This window comes from Schistocerca cancellata, chromosome 1 (genome assembly GCF_023864275.1).
Source record: "Schistocerca cancellata isolate TAMUIC-IGC-003103 chromosome 1, iqSchCanc2.1, whole genome shotgun sequence".
In the NCBI taxonomy this organism is placed as follows: domain Eukaryota; kingdom Metazoa; phylum Arthropoda; class Insecta; order Orthoptera; family Acrididae; genus Schistocerca; species Schistocerca cancellata.
In genome coordinates, this window is record NC_064626.1 from 388,664,523 (window position 1) to 388,682,023 (window position 17,501).

The 17,501-nt window shown below is 39.8% G+C and overlaps 1 protein-coding gene across 1 annotated transcript in view; it reads left to right on the forward strand.

Moving 5' to 3' along the window:
• Positions 1 to 17,501, forward strand: part of LOC126175424 (dynein axonemal assembly factor 10) — a 192,882-nt gene that overhangs the window by 65,323 nt on the left and 110,058 nt on the right. The window contains exon 3 of the mRNA XM_049922226.1: positions 12,846 to 12,976. Coding sequence (XP_049778183.1) covers positions 12,846 to 12,976 — 131 coding nt within the window. The remainder of the gene's footprint in view (positions 1 to 12,845; positions 12,977 to 17,501) is intronic.

Consider the following 17,501-nt stretch of genomic DNA (forward strand, 5'->3'; position numbering starts at 1 on the left):
TCTCGCAATATGATGAAAATGATATTCATGCTTTTTTCCTTAGCTGTGTAGTCTATTGTCTGACTGTATCAGCACTAAAATAATGAATCACATAATACAAAATTAATATTCACATTATTCTGTGCTGCCTGGTAAAAACCTCAATTGCGCAGACATGATTAGCCAACAAGTTAACACAACAAATAGAAATTTTACTTAACATGTTGTCCTCCAAGCATACAAAGAATTATTACAAATAATGCAGCAAGAAACAGAGTCCTGCTCATACAGTAGCAACAAGGATGAGTGTGTCTAAGCTAAAGTACTAACAGTGGTGTCGGAGCCAGGCTAGGCAGCATCTACATACTGTCATGTAACAAAGTGGCTCCAAGTGCTAGTAGGCTGTGTGGTTGCTGCCAGCCGTTCTGTATTGTGGTGGCAGAGGGTGCTCACGGTACAGAGCCACTGGAGGTGTGGCTCAGTAGGTGTGCACCATTGTCTCCAACAGATCCTACATGACTGCTATTAACACATGATGGAAACTTTCAATTCTGTCGGTAACTTTAACACCCATGGGGTGATATTAGTGTGTGACAATACATCCCTCCCCCTCCCCCAAATCTCCTCATTGTTATCGTGTATCACAGATGAGCAAACAGAACAGGGGGGAGGGGGGCTGGATGTAGGTGGCAATGAGGAGATGAGGCTGAAATTGAGGCTTGTGTTGAGCCCCCCACACCCCAGCGTATGCCCTGAGCCCGCCCAGGAGCACCAGCTAAACAACTGGGCATGTGCAGAGGGCACACACCTACATCCAGCGGCAGAGCAGCAAATGAAGGCAGAGGCATCTTGACAACTGCATAGGAACCTGAGGCACAATTTGGGACAGCCACCGGGAAGAGGGGCCCATCCCCAGACAATGGTGGCTGTAGAGAAGGTGATGACCGTGAAAGGGCATTGAATTCCTTCGGCTACAGGACCAGCTCTGATGGCACAAGGCCCACAGGAGATGGATGCAATGAGGGCTGCTGCGTCAGGCAGCCATGGATCTGAAAGCACAAAGCCTCAGGCAAGATCACACAGTTCACATGGATGAATTTGAGTCTGGTGGCATCTCTGTATTCCTCTCAGTCTCTGCATCAGAAACAGAGAGCGTCCAAAATGTACAATGATGCCATGCTCCCAGCACCTCCATCCATGATACAACCTGTAAAAGACCAAATCGTTAGTGTGGTACTTCGCTTGTGTGAGCGGAGTGGGTGTTGCACGCCGTTGTGGGTGCAGCAACTGCAGCAAGATGTGGTGGCACCATCCACATAACAATCTTCATACAAAGCATTCAGCTTTGATGTGGGATTGTGGATGGAATGGTGCATTTGTTATATGGTTGATGCCAGAGGTGGTACAAAACTGTTTAAACTTGGCGGCAACAAATTGGGGTATTTTGTCATTCAGTCACAGTCACTTCTGGTAATCCACTGAGACAAAAGATCAGTGACAAGACCTAGATTGTGGAATCAGCCATAGTAGAGTGCTTAGGAACTATGAAGGGAAATTTGCTGAAAGACAACATGTGTTGTCAAAGTGCTTGCAGTTTGGGACATGAAAGAACTGCTGAGTTGGAGCTGACTGATGTTCACCACAGGCTTAGCACTGAAAAGTGAACTCTTCAATTTCACGTCAAAGCTGTGCCAAGTGCAATGAGTTTGCTCCATCTGCTTGATGTGAATGACACCATGATGACCTTGGTGTAACAAATGAAGCACTTCAAGCTGGAGAGCCTGTGGAACCACAACATAAGACTGGTCGTTGATGGTGCGAAGCAAAATCAGTGAACCACAGAGCTATGAATCTGCGTGGAAGAAAATGACCAAACGTTATGGACGTAGTGTAACAGAATCTGCAAACCAGGATACACAGCTGTGGCCTAGGCAATTTTCTGGTGATTAAGTGGAAAGCTATGCAAAACATCTGTGTCTTGTCCATCAGTGTAGCAACAAGAAGCAGAGAACTCAGTGAATGTTGAATCTGGGCCAACTGGGAGGTGAGAAAGAGCATATACATCAGCATGCTTAGAAGTGGCCCGATATGCAATCTCATGTTGGTAAATTGACAAAAAAAGAGCCCAGTTTGGAGCTTCTGTGCTGTGCAATTTGGGACTGACTGAAAAGGATTAAACAAAGTTTGCAGAGGTTAATATTCAGTCACCAAGTAAAATTTTCTGCCAAAAAGATACCGGCGAAACTTAGTAACACTACAGATGATGGGGAGAGCCTCCTTTTCAATTTATGAATAACTACACTGCATTTTGGTCAACAACTTTGAAGCAAAGGCAGTCAGCCTCGACAGCACCAAGTTTATGTGAAAAACTGCACTAATATCATAAGAGGAACCATCTAAAGCCAAGACCTTGTGTTTGGGTAGATCAAAATGAACAAGGCATTGATCACCAAGTAAAGTGTCCTTCAATTTTTGGAAAGTGGATTGACACTTGCGAGTGAATCAAAGGAACATTCTTTCTGAGCAAGCAGTGCAAGGGACCCATGATTTGAGCAGTGTTAAGAATAAACTGGTTGTCATATGCGAGCTTCTCTAATGCAAACTGTAATTCTCACATATTGCGTGGGGCTGAAAGGTCATGGATAGCAAGCAAGTGTGATTGCAATGGGTGAAAAACCTTGCTATTAATGTCTTGTCCAAAGTATTCAAGTTCAGTCTGAAAAAACACACATTTGCGTCTGTTACATTTGAAATCAGCAGCAGACAACACTTGAAACAGGTTGCAAAGGTTGCTAATGTGTTCTTCAGGAGTGTGACTTGTGACAACAGTGTTATCTAAATAATTCGAGCAAATGGGAACTTTTGCAGTCAGCTACTCCAGAAAGTGATGAAATATGGCAGATGCGGAAGCACTGCCAAACAGCAAGCTCAAAAATTTGAAGAGCCCCAGATGAGTGTTAATGATGAAGACCTCTTGCGACTGCTCATCCAGAGGAATTTTCAAGTAAGCATTTTGCAAATCAGTTTTGGAAAAATAATGACCTCCACTAATTGTATCCATCAATTCTTCCATGCACGGCAAGGGATAACTATCAATGACTGGAATGCCTTGGCCATTATATACCATCAGTGTATGGCGCAATGTGCACAACTTAGGTTTGCCAAGCAATTCAGAAGTACTATTGTTAAGCGAAGTCAGTGAAGCTTCATTGTCAAGTTGCAAAGGGACTGATTGTCCGGAAATACTCAAAGACACAAAAAGTTTGTTATCCTCATGTGGCACTGCAGATAAAATGGGAGCCTTTTGTGAACAGCTGTTACACTGTTGTTTTGCACTAACAATGCTGTGGGGCTATGAAAACACACTACACACTGTTTGTGACTTAGACTTGCGCGAAGGAGTAGCAGAAGGGGGTGCCTTACTCTTCTGTAAGTACATGGACCATACATGTCCCCAATTGCTGCAAAAAGGAAGCAATTCTTTTCAAACAAGGGGCAAGATAGGCGATCTTGTGTTGTATTACACTGCAGGCATGATTCACAATTTATGCTGGGCATGAAACGTGTTTATGCAAGTGCTGTGGCTGTGGCTTACTGTACTGCTATTTATGACTGTGATATCTGTTTGTCAGGGCTGTCCACGGCACAGAACAGACAGGCAACACTTCAAAACTGTGTTCTGTGCTTTCGCAAGAATCTTGATAGTCTATAATCTGCAGAACCTGTTGCAAGGAAGGAGCTGGGTATTTAAGACTCCTTTCCTGAATTTGACAGTCAGCTACATTGTGCGTGATGGATCACAAATCATTGCATCACTGTAGTATTTGCCACAATCACATTTGAATTTAAATTGTTTAGTAAGGCCTTTGCAATTCGGTAACCCACTGATTGCACGTCTGCCCTTGTTGCTCACGTAACCTAAAGTATTTTTAACGGGCATCTTGTATCCTGTCCACATAACGCTTCATAAGCATCTGCAATAGGTCCTCATATTGTACTAGTTCAGGGTCTGATGAAGGAAAAAGTTTTGCGTAAAGTCTGTAAACAGTCAATCCCAACATGGCCAAGAAATAAGAATGTTTCTAAGTACCTTGTATGTGATGTGCTGTGAAATGTATTTTGAATTGTGTGAGGTCCTATGTCCAGTCTTCCTTCATTTCTTCAGACTCATGAAATGGTGACACATATGCAAATGGTGGTGCTGCCATTGGGTCCTGTGTCTTATGTGAAGTCATCTATGCCCTCATTAACCGATTCATCACTTGAAGCAGTTGTGCCATTTGTTGATTCAACTGAATAAACTGAGTTAAATCAGCTGCAGGCAGTGCAGCGGGCAATTGTGGCATAGCAGCCATATTAATGGAGCAATGAGCAGAATAACAAGACAAATAACCACAGAGAAAGCAGAAGGGGTGGGGGGCAAAAGCAGCAACCTCAGAATCTTGAACATAAAGAGCATGAAAAGGCAAACCCTGGGGAAACAGAAGACAATCAATAACAGCAGAAACAAACTAAAAGATGACACAACAGGAAGAAAGCACACACAGGCTCTAGCGCTCATTGCATCGCCAGGTATGTTGTGTATGGCTTTGTACACAATGATAGGGAGAGATGTGCTACAAAGTGGTGTGCCAACTGTCATGATAGGGAAAGTGGATAGAAGCAGAAATGATTAGTGAACAAGTAAACACAACAAACAGAAGATTTACTTAACTTGTATTTCTCAAAGTGTATGAAGACTCATTACAAATAATGCAGCAAGAAACAAAGTCCAGTTCATATAATAGCAACGTGGATGAGGCTCTCTGAACTAAAGCATGAGCGATGGCGTTGAAACCACAACTAGGCAGTGTCTGCATAGCGTAAAGTAGCGAAGTGGCAAGTGTGAGTGTGCTGTGTGCCTGCTGCCAGCTGTCTTGTACCACAGCGGCAGAGGGTGCTCATGGTACAGAGCTGCTGGAGGCGTGTCTCTGTGGGTGTGCACCATTGCTGCTTCTGGATCTTGCATGACTGCTGTTGGCATCTGACAGAAACTTGCAGTTTTATTGCCAATTTTTGTACTTGTGGGTTGATATCGATATGTGATATCACAGTTAGCATTGCCTCCTTTATCAAGTTCAGTTTTGGTTAGTTTGTAACTACTGCTTCATCTCATAAATGACGAAAAAGGGGCATAGTCTCAGTGCTTAAATACATTTCAGAGGATGATTGCTGCAAACTATTTAGTTAGTGCTGCAACCATAATCAGAATTTTCACACAAGTGAATGACTTGATATTTCCTCAGAGAGAAGGGAAAGTATACGTGCAGAGTTTGTCACCTTAGATAAAGAAAATAACTCATATGCTGTTAGCTGCTGACTTGACTGATGAAGTAGTGAAGCTTGCAATGTGGAGAAGACTGTTGAAAATTGGAAGAGGACTTGTGTGAATGGAAAATACTGTCATCTCATAAAAAAAATATAAAATAAATACTTCAATTCAATGAAAATATATTCACTACGGACTACTGCACATGAAGTATTTTATAGCAAAAGGCAGAGAAAAAGTGAAACGGAAGTTTAACTTCTCTTTCTAACTCCTGCATTTGATGGCCTGGATGTATGGTTATCAACTGCGGTAGTGACAATATCAGACATTACACTTAAACCATAAGATAAATGTTGGTGTATTTCTGCAATAGGTCTACCCTAACCAAAGCACACCAGGCAAAAAATTAGTATTTAGCCAACCATAGAAAATATTAGTTTTGTATATGTTATAACAATATTATGAATGTTATTAATAATAGGTCAATTTGGTGAGGAAGAGAATGCACAAGTGTCCTCAGATATGCCAGATTATGTGGATGATGATTGATAACGTATCATCCTCTGTCTCCAGTAGGCTTAGATATTTTCTCTGCTACTACAATCTGTTGATTTAATGGGTAACTTGAGGTATGGTAGGTGCCTGAGTGTTTGTCAGACTAGGAATGTGTGCATGCAGCTCTATGGACATGGCTGTTGTCTCTTGAAAGATGGGAGTGTCCATAAAATACTCATCATTAAGATGTAGAAGAAAGGGCAATATTTTGTCAGCCAGAATGGTGACCTAAATGTCCTAGTTCATGTTCATAATAACTTGAATGAGTGAGCCCAAGCTATGGAATGAACTACACCTTCCACATGCTACAGGTTAAACCCCTCATTGAACATCAGTGCACTCAACAATTTGAAAAGAGGCAAAATTGTGACCTATTTTCCCTCGCTATACACCTCCTGTCAGCTGCTGTCCAGTTACTGTATTGTTTGGCCCATTCAGGCTGTGTAGTTTTATGTAGTGCTGTAGACAATCGTCTTTTTGGAGGCACCCAACTCCAGATGTCCATTGTGTGCCATTACGTTCACTCATAATCTACTTGAGATGGAACTGGTTTCACTGACAACAACAACAACTCCCTTGTGCTTTGGAACCGATTCTTACTGACAAGATGTGGCACTGGCGTTCAGACATTGTTGGCTAGAATTTTGTATTACTGGTATTTGTATGCCATGTTACACGGCTGTAAGTGGTACACTGTTCCTTGTAGACATGTTAGATAGTCCACATTGATACACCAGATACTCAGGAAACTTCATTCACAGTGTGGTTATGGGCATGTCTAATACAATAACTCCTTTTTACCATTATGTAACATCTCCACGTTCACCTACTGTACTGCACTGTTTCCATAAAACTGGCTGGGATATACATGCATGTACTCGCCCCATGCCTCCCCCCCCCCCCCCCCCCCAGTTCACACACACACACACACACACACACACACACACACACACACACAAAACTCTTCGTCATGATGCCATTTCAGTGTCATGAATTACATGATACCAGTTCTCCTTTAATGGGGTGTTTAATATTTTGTCTTGTGATCTTATATTATACTAGTAAACCTGGCAACACTTGCTAAATATGTGTGGTAAATTCCTTATACATCCTAAATTACTTGCACCCTCTATTTGTCCCTCTCCTCCTGCATCTTCTCTTTGTCCATCTCCTCCTCTTCCCTCTCTTTGTCCATCTACTTTTCCCCTCCCCCTCCGTCCAGCATGTCGTCCTCCTCCTCTCTGTCTATCTACTTCTCCCTCCTCTCTGTGTCCATTTCTTCCCTGTCTCCTCTCTGTCCTCTTATCCCTCTTCTAACCTTGAGCTTTGGTTATTGTTATTGCAAACAAAATCTTGATTGGGAATTGAAGTTGCTTAACACTTTGGAGATGAGCGACGTAGCTCCTATGCCACACATATTATACTCCAAAAAGACTAGCAGTATAGGAGTTATGACTGCTTTTTATCTATCAGCTTTGTAAATGCATTCCAACGCTTGTCTTATGTCTGGCATCTTTGTAAATGTACTCTGTGATGCTTGTACCATCAAGAGAAAACCACAGATGGCCACACCTGTTGCTTGTATTGGCAGGAAAGGAATACAGATAACACACAGTATTAACTGTAATGTGCTTTGCAGTGCTCACATTCTCCTTTTTGTTGCTGCTTTCCATGCCTCACAATGTCACCCACAGTGCAAATGGCCTAAATTTTTGTCTGCTACATGCTTTGTATATCTATTTATGATGACCACAGGTAATGAGGAGATTATTGCAGAATAGTGTTTCAGTGCTCGATGAACTATATTCTAATTTCGAAAGCAATGACGAAAAGCTATTTGTTGTGTCAAATTTTTTCTGTAAATGTACATAATGTCTGGTACACGGCAGATACCTGTTAATGAAACACAAAATGATTGCACGCAATGTAACTGTAAGAACAAAATTGGGAATGTTAGAGAAGGGACCTGACTGTATTTTAGATTATACTAAAAAAAAAAGAAAGAAAGAAAAGATGGTATGGATCACAGTGACCACCTTTTGGTCTACACTCCTTTTGAGAGGAAGCAGAGTAATGGAAGAAAGTATTTTTGTAGGCTAATTTGCATACATGTTGAATTCATTATTGAATTGGCAGAGCCATTGCTTAATAAAGGAGGCCTGGTTGTATCAACCTAGACTCAAAATAGTTCACTTGTAAATGGATTCAGTGGAAGACATTTTCCTAAATTGATTCAGGCTACAGAAATATCAGAATAGCATTACAGGAGATGTAATGATTGTGCAGAATGTAGTAAGGCAATATCTGGGAAGACAAGAAAAGATACCAGGTAACATTGTGAAGAATATGATGTAGAACTTTGTTTCCTAAAAATGCTTCAATTTTTTCATACTCAGGCAACAGAAAAAAATTAATTTCCAGTAAAAAAACACATTTTTAACCTGTTTTATTTTTAGTATATATATCTAATCCTGACTCCATTTAGGTAACGAAAAATGAAAAAAAAAAGTTGTGAAAAAACACATATTCGTTTCATTATTTAAAAAAAATTGTCACTGATGTAAGGCCATGTTTCTTTGTGGCACTTCATTGAAAAAATACTTTTTTCAAATAAATAAACTGATTCATGTTATGTGTTGCGGAACCTGCTAAAAAAATACAGAAGAGTTGCGATGAAGCTCATTATCAGCCAGCTGACTGACACCATAGCTTAGTCCTCCAAATGTTAAAATGACTGGGTAAACTGGTTGGGATAATTGGTATCAGTGGAAGTGTGAAGACAGTGACAGTACAGGGTGTTCAATAAAGAACTCCCTAGTTTTATTGTGTCCTAGAATCTGTACAAAGCGACTTACACTATTCTAGTTTGTGGTGCTTGATTCATCATCTCTTCAAGTTTGGCTCCCCTGCAGTTGGCAGGTCTGCTTGACCTTGAGATGGCACCAGTGCTGGTTTTTTTCTGACAGTCTGACAGTGTACATGCACTGCAGGGTAGCTGAAACTGTCCCTGAGAAAGAAAATGTTACCATACATTTTCATTGCACAGAATTTTCTGTCTTATGGTCAGTTTTAACAGAAAACTTCTACATTGATGTTTGAGAAAATATAAAGCCTTTGTCCATCTGAATTCTTATTTACATATTGTGTAAAAATTTAAAGTAAATCACTCAAGAACTTTTTGAGGTTTTGGTAACAACATTTCCCCTTCATGTATATTATCCATATCTCTGTACATTAAAGAATATGTAGGCTATGTCTGTCCGCATTTTCATTGGGGTATTCTGTAAAAATTTGGGAGCTTTCTGAGATTTTTGTTAACAACATTTTCCCTTCTTCTATTACATAAATATCTGTTATATATATTAAAAAATATGTAACCTATGTCCATCCGAATGTATGTTAGAGTATCATTTCAAGATTTAAGGTAAATTGGTCAAGAACTTTTCAAGAGTTTTGGTAACAACATTTCCCATTTACATATTGCATATATAAATACTATTAAAAAGTATGTAGTCCATGTCCATCTAAATTTTGATTAGAGTATCATTTCAAGTAAATCAGTCAAGAAGTTTTTAGGTTTTGATAGCAATTTTTCCCCCTTGCATATTACATATATATTAATATCTTTCATGTATTGCATAATGTATAGCATTGTCCATCTGAATGTTCTTTAGAGTATTATGTAAAAATCTGAAGTAAATCAGTCAAGTACTTTTCAAGATTTTGGGTAGCAACATTAAACGACGACTTCTATTTATATAATAGTACAGATGAGCTGTCAGTTATTTTCTCATATGATTGGTACAAGGAAATGCTTTCATTTGTCTTGGAGAGGGGACCACCATTTCGTCAAATGTGTTGTGCAACTGCAAATGAAAGAAATGACTTACTGGTAAACCGAGCGAGGTAGCGCAGTGGTTAGACACTGGACTCGCATTCGGGAGGACGACGGTTCAATCCCGCGTCCGGCCATCCTGATTTAGGTTTTCCGTGATTTCCCTAAATCGCTCCAGGCAAATGCCAGGATGGTTCCTTTCAAAGGGCATGGCCGACTTCCTTCCCCGTCCTTCCCTAATCTGATGAGACCGATGACCTCGCTGTCTGGCCTCCTTCCCCAAAACACCCCAACCCAACTTACTGGTAAGGAAATGGTTGTATTAAATTTCAGCAGTTCTCCAAATTTAAATTTAGTGGAATGTCTGTGGGAGATTTAATATAAGTACATGAAGACTGTGACCTAGGTTATTGAGACCCTTGTTGAAATGTTATCTCCTGATGAGAAAATGATATTCATGTACCAAAACTGATTGCATCATTATCTCAATGTTATGATGGTTAAGATCAAAATCCAACCATACAATAGAAGATGTTATGTGTATTATGCTACAAGGGCAGTTACTGGGATAAAATAACTTTTCAGATTAATTTAAACAGTACTGTTTAATGTTTAGTGAGAAAATACCATCAGACGTGTTAGCTGGATTGACAGACATGCATACATATAAGTAGATTAACTCCCATTTCAAATGTTAATAGTTGTTTTTTACTCTTATTTTGATTTAGTATTCATCGTTGTCTTTTGCACAGAGTACGAGGTGTGATTGGAAATTTTTAAGAATGGGCTTGTAATTGTACAGTGGTGCTACTTACATGCTACTGTGATGCATCTCCTTCAAAATAGTTCTCTTCTGACTGAACACACCGACTCCAATGGTGTTTCCACTTTTGGAAACATTCCTGGAAATTTTTTTCCTGAAGTGTGTTAAGGACGCTCTCTGTATTTGCCTGGATGTCTTCAGTTGAGTCAAATCACTTCCCTTTCAGTGAAAATTTCAGTTTAGGAAACAGGTAGAAGTCTGCAGGGGCCAAATCAGGGGAATACGGCAGTTGTGGAAGCATAGGAAGTTTGAATTCATTGAAAAATTCAACGATGGAGAAGGCACGATGAGCTGGAGCATTTTCATGGTGTAGCACCCAACTCCTGTCTGTCCACAATGCAGGCCTTTTCTTCCACACCTTTTCGCACAAACGCTCAATGACACATCTGTAGTATTTCTGGTTAATTGTCTGTCCTCCAGGGGTAAATTCATGATGCACAATACCGGTAGGATCAGAAAAATCACCAACATTGTCTTCACCTTTGACCGGCTTTACCGTGCTTTTTTCGGTCGTGGTGAACCTGGAGTCTTCCACTGCGAAGTCTGCACTTTGGTTTCAGGATCATATCCATGTACCCATGATTTGTCACCTGTAATTACCATATTTAACAACTCTGGGTCATCGCTAAACCATTTAATCAGTCCTTGGCACACTTTAAGTCTGTATTGTCTCTGGTCACTTGACAACACTTTTGGAATGAATTTTGCAGACACTTGACACATGTTCAGATCTTCAGTTAAAATTGTCTGAACTGAATAGAAACTTCAATTAAGTTCATCGGCCATCTCCCTAATTGTAAATCTATGATCAGAGCACACTAAGATGTGATCTTTCACAATATTGTCATTTGTTTTTGAGGCAGAAGGACAGCCAGACCATGGTTCATCTTCAAATGAAATGCAGCCATTTTTAAATCTGTTGAACCAGACAAAAACATTTGACTGGCTCATACAATTATCTCCAAAAGCTATTTTTAATAGTTCGTAAGTCTCAGAAGCTGATTTCCCATTTTTAAAACAAAATTTCACACAAACTCGTTGCTCCGCTTTTACGTCTATTTTCATGCAGGTAGATCTGCACCCAACCAGCTGCCCCAAGAACTGAATGAAGGAAACACAGTTTCCTGTCGGAGGGCGTTCAGGGGCAAGGCAATGACTCACTCTCCACCCTCCGTGCATGTGCTCATCAAGCCAGTAAGCAGTAGCGGATCCATTCTTAAAACTTTCCAATCACACATCATACAAAATGTAAATTTTTTGCCTATTTAAATGCAACAATTGTGATTTTATGTCTTGACAGATACTGCTGTTTTTGTATAAACCAGTGTGTTTTTTTAAATAATACCATCAGTGTGACTTACTGTATGTTGAAACTTCCTAGAAGATTAAAACTGTGTGCCCGACCGAGACTCGAACTCGGGACCTTTGCCTTTCGCGGGCAAGTGCTCTACCATCTGAGCTACCGAAGCACGACTCACGTCTGGTACTCACAGCTTTACTTCTGCCAGTATCTCGTCTCCTACCTTCCAAACTTTACAGAAGGTCTCCTGCGAAACTTGCAGAACTAGCACTCCTGAAAGAAAGGATATTGCGGAGACATGGCTTAGCCACAGCCTGGGGGATGTTTCCAGAATGAAATTTGCACTCTGCAGCGGAGTGTGCGCTGATATGAAACTTCCTGGCAGATTAAAACTGTGTGCCCAATCGAGACTCGAACTCGGCACCTTTGCCTTTCGCGGGCAAGTGCTCTACCATCTGAGCTACTGAAGCACAACTCACGTCTGGTACTCATAGCTTTACTTCTGCCAGTATCTCGTCTCCTACCTTACAAACTTTACAGAAGCTCTCCTGCGAAACTTGCAGAACTAGCACTCCTGAAGGAAAGGATATTGCGGAGACATGGCTTAGCCACAGCCTGGGGGATGTTTCCAGAATGAAATTTTCACTCTGCAGCGGAGTGTGCGCGGATATGAAACTTCCTGGCATATTAAAACTGTGTGCCTGACCGATGTCATGTCATTAATTACATTAGTGTCTCATATCAGCTACTGCTATGATCAGGTCTGAAGGTAAAAAAATTGCATAGTTTTTATTGCAACTGGTGTCAGTTTCATTTCACAAATTGTAAACTTATGATCTGACAATGGCAATAGCCGAAATATCCCACTTGTGAAGTAACTAAAAGATGCATTACATAGTATAAATGATACTATTTGCCAAAATTCATAATGTTCACAGACTCAAGGAGTTTATTATATTTCTTAATAAAGTTATTGTTATTTGTGGTGCTGTGTTTGCTTCATAGCATATGCCCTGGAACAGTTTGTGTTCTTCTTATTATTCAGGAATTTAGAGGACACTTCAAACCCAGTGTACACAGCTTCAGCACACAAACAAATTATCAACTGTATTGATGGAATTGGTGGATTAAATGTGGGATGTGGTGCTCCTGAAATAGTAACTGGAAGTCGTGATGGTAAGTAACATAATTTCTACATAGTTTCTCATGGTTTCCTGTGCCTTCTATATCTCAACTAATGAAACCATACATGGAAACAAAACATTAAACTTTTAAGAAGATATTGTTAGCATAACATGTAACATCTTAATAGTAACATCATCTTTACAAAAACTTTTAATAACACAGGTGATAAAGATTGGTCTGTCTTTCTCAGCTCCATCCAATATCCCTTTCTCTTGATGACATTATTGTTGGATTTGTAAGTCTCTCAGGAAAAAACCTATCTAAAAGGATACTTAAAATTGTTGGACATTGCTTATTGTAGAGTTCATAAACCATTAATATCCTACTTAGTATCTGATCATACCTGTTCACCTCAGTGAAATTATAACTCCTTCAATTTTTTTGCTATTCATTTGCCCCTGTACACTAATTTTGTATGAAATTGTATACTGGGTCATGTGAGTGGAATTATAATTCTGTCTACCTTTAGTTGACAAGAAATGACCATCAGAGATAATGAATTTTAAACTTGGACTCCTCATCCAGAGAATATGTTAATTAAGGTGGTCTCCCTCCTTGCATGAACATAACTTTTCTTATCCATCTCAACATTTCCTTCCAGTGTTATTCATTCTCAGTCAGCATTGAACTACTTGTTCAGGAGATTTAGATTGTATGAACTGGGAATGTGATTGCATGAAACTTATCGCAGTTGATTACATTATACTTACGTATGTTGTTTTCTATCGTAAGCTGTTGTTGTTGTTGTGTTCTTCAGTATGAAGATGGGTTTGATGCAGCTCTCCACACTAGAGTGTCCTGGGCATGCCGCTTCATTTCTGCATAAATACTGCAGCTAACATCTATTTGAATGTTCTTACTGTAGTCAAGCTTTGGTCTCCCACTACAATTTTTACAACCCCCACACTTCCCTTTATCACCAAACTGATGATTTTTCTATCCTTGTAGATGCATCCTATCAACTGATCCTTTCTTTTAGTTAAGTTGTGCCATAAATTTCTATTTTTACAAAATCAGTTCAATACTCCTTCATTATTTGTAGAATCTACTCATCTAATCTTCAGTATTCTTCTGCTACATTACATTTCAAAAGCTTCTGTTCTATTCTTGTCTAGTTTTAGTGTCTCATTTCCTAATCGAATTCCCTCAGCATCATCACATTTAATTTGACTCCATTCCAGTACTCATATTTTAATTTGATTGATATTCATCTTGCAACTTCTTTCAAGACACAATTCGTTTCACTCAGTTGATCCTCCAACTCATTTGGTATCTCTTACATAATTTCAGTATCATTGGCAAACCTCACTTTTTTTCTGGTGGGCCCCACATCTGTTAAAGTAGATCCACTTGAGAATGGGCAGTGCCAAACTTAGTAGTGCAAATCAAATATTTTAAACACAGCCAGGTAGATTAATGCCCTTCTTTCTCAAAATTTTTATTTCTTCTCCCTGAACTTTAATTCCCTTTCCAAATTTTTCCTTCGTTCCTTTTTTCTTATTGTTCAAAATTCAGATTGAATAGCGTTAGACATAGACCACAATCTCGTGTCACTCCCTTTTCAGCCTCTGCTTTCCTTTCAATGTCATTTAATTCATAGGACTGCACTCAGGATTCTGTACAAGGTAAAATAGCCCCCCATTTGGATCTCTGGGTAGGGACTGCTCACGAGAAAGTCATTATCAGGAGAAACAAAACTGGCATTCTACAGATCAGTGTGTGGAATGTCAGATCCCTTACTCAGGCAGGTAGGTTAGAAAATTTAAAAAGGGAAATTGATAGGGTAATGAAGTTAGATATAGTGGGAATTAGTGAAGTCTGGTGGCAGTAGGAACAAGACTTCTGGTCAGGTGAATACAGAGTTATAACTACAAAATCAAATATGGATAATGCAGGAGTAGGTTTAATGCATTTTTGTAGCCATGGTAGACACGAAGCCCACGTCTACCACAGTAGCTCTAGTTTACATGCCAAATAGCTCTGCAGATGATGAAGGGATTGAAGAAATGCATGATGTGATCAAAGAAATTACTCAGATAGTTAAGGGAGATGAAAATTTAATAGTCACGGGGGACCTGAATTCGATAGTAGGAAAAGGAAGAGAAGGAAAAGTAGCAGGTGAATATGGACTGGGGGTAAGAAATGAAAGAGAAAGCTGCCTGGTAGAATTGTGCATGGAGCATACTTAATCATAGCTAACACTTGGTTTAAGAATCATGAAAGAAGGTTGTATATGTGGAAGAGGCCTGGAGACACTGGAACGTTTCAGATAGATTATATAATGGTAAGACAGACATTTCGGAACCGGGTTTTAAATTGTAAGACATTTTCAGGGGCAGATGCGGCCTCTGACCACAACCTATTGGTTATGAACTGTCGATTAAAACTGAAGAAACTGCAAAAAGTTAGGAATTTAAGGAGATGGGACCTAGATAGACTGAAAGAACCAGAGGTTGTAGAGTGTTTCAGAGAGAGCACTAGGGAATGATTGACAACAGGGGAAAGAAGAAGATGGGTAGCGTTGAGAGACGAAGTTGTAAAGGCAGCAGAGGATCAAGTAGGTAAAAAGATGAGGGCTAGAAGAAATCCTTCAGTAACAGCAGAGCTATTGAATTTAATTGATGAAAGGAAGAAAAATATAAAAATGCTGCAAATGAAGCAGGTGAAAAGGAATGCAAATGTCTTAAAAATGAGACTGACAGGAAGTGAAATATGGCTAAGCAGGGGACAGAGGACAAATGTAAGGATGTAGAAGCATTTATCACTAGGGGTTAAGATAGATACAGCCTGCATAAAAATTAAAGAGGTCTTTGGAGAAAAGAGAACCACCTGTATGAATATCGAGAGCTCAGGCAGAAAACCAGTCCTAAACAAAGAAGGGAAAGCAGAAAGGTGGAAGGAGTGTATAGAGGGTCTGTACAAGAGCAATGTACTTGAGGGCAATATTATGCAAATGGAAGAGGACATAGATGAAGACGAAATGGAAGATATGATACTGCGTGAAGAATTTGACAGAGCACTGAAAGACTTAAGTTGAAACAAGGCCCTGGGTGTAGACATATTCTGTTAGAGCTACTGCTAGCCTTGGGAGAGCCAGCCATGACAAATCTTTTCCATCTGGCGAGCAAGATGTTTGAGACAGGCAATACCCTCAGACTTCAAGAAGAATATAATAATTACAATTCCCCAGAAAGCAGTTGCAGACAAGTGTGAAAATTACCAAACTATCAGTTTAATAAGTCTTAGTTGCAAAATATTAACACAGATTGTTTACAGATGATTGAAAAAACTGGTAGAAGCCAATCTCAGCGAAGATTAGTTTGGATTCTGTAGAAATTGTTGGAACAAGCAAGGCAATACTGACCCTACAACTTTTCTTAGAAGATAGGTTAAGGAAAGGCAAACTTACATTTCTAGACCTAGAAAAAGCTTCTGACAATGTTGACTGGAATATTCTCTTTCAAATTCTGAAGGAGGCAGCTGTAAAATACAGGGAGCAAAAGGCTATTTACAATTTGTGCAGAAACCAGATAGCAGTTATAAGAGTCAAGGGTTGTGAAAGGTTGGTTGTGTTGGGTTGGGGGAAGAGACCTAAGTGTGAGGTCACCGGTCTCATCGGATTAGGGAAGGACTGGGTGAGAAGTTGGCCATGCCCTTTCAAAGGAACCATCCCGGCATTTGCCTGGAGCGATTTAGGGAAATCACAGAAAACCTAAATCAGTATGGCCAGACGCGGGATTGAACCATCATCCTCCCGAATGCAAGTCCAGTGTGCTAGCCACTGGTTATGAAAGGGAAACAGTGGTTGAGAAAGGAGTGAGACAGTGTTGTTGCCTATTTCTGATGTTGTTCAATCTGTATACTTAGCAAACAATAAAGGAAAGAAGAGAAAAATTTGGAATAGGAGTTAAAATCCATGGAGAAGAAATAAAAGCTTTGATGCTTGATGACGACATTGTAATTCTGTGAGAGACAGAAAAGGACCAGGAAGAGCAATTGAATGGTGTGGACAGTGTCTTGAAAGCAGGATAAGAGATGTTCATCAACAAAAGAAAAATGAGGATAATTGAATGTAGTTGAATTATATCAGGTGATGCTGAGGGAATTAGATTAGGAAATGAGACACTTACAATTAGTGGGGCTAGTAGATCACTTTTGCTATTTGGGGAGCAAAATAACTTATGATGGTCAAACTAGAGAGGACATAAAATGTAGACTGGCTATGGAAAAGAAAGCATGCAGCCATGTGTGGAAGTGAAACATGGATGATAAATAGTTTAAACGAGAAGAGAATAGAATCTTTTGAAATATGGTGCTACAGAAAAATGCTGAAGATTAGATGGGTAGATCACGTAACTAATGAGGAGGTACTGAATAGAATTAGGGAGAAGAGAAATTTGTAACACAACTTGACTAAAAGAAGGGATCGATTAGAAGGATACATTCTGAGGCATCAAGGACACACAAGTTTAGTATTGGATGAAAGTGTGGTGGGTATAAGTTGTAGAGGGAGGCC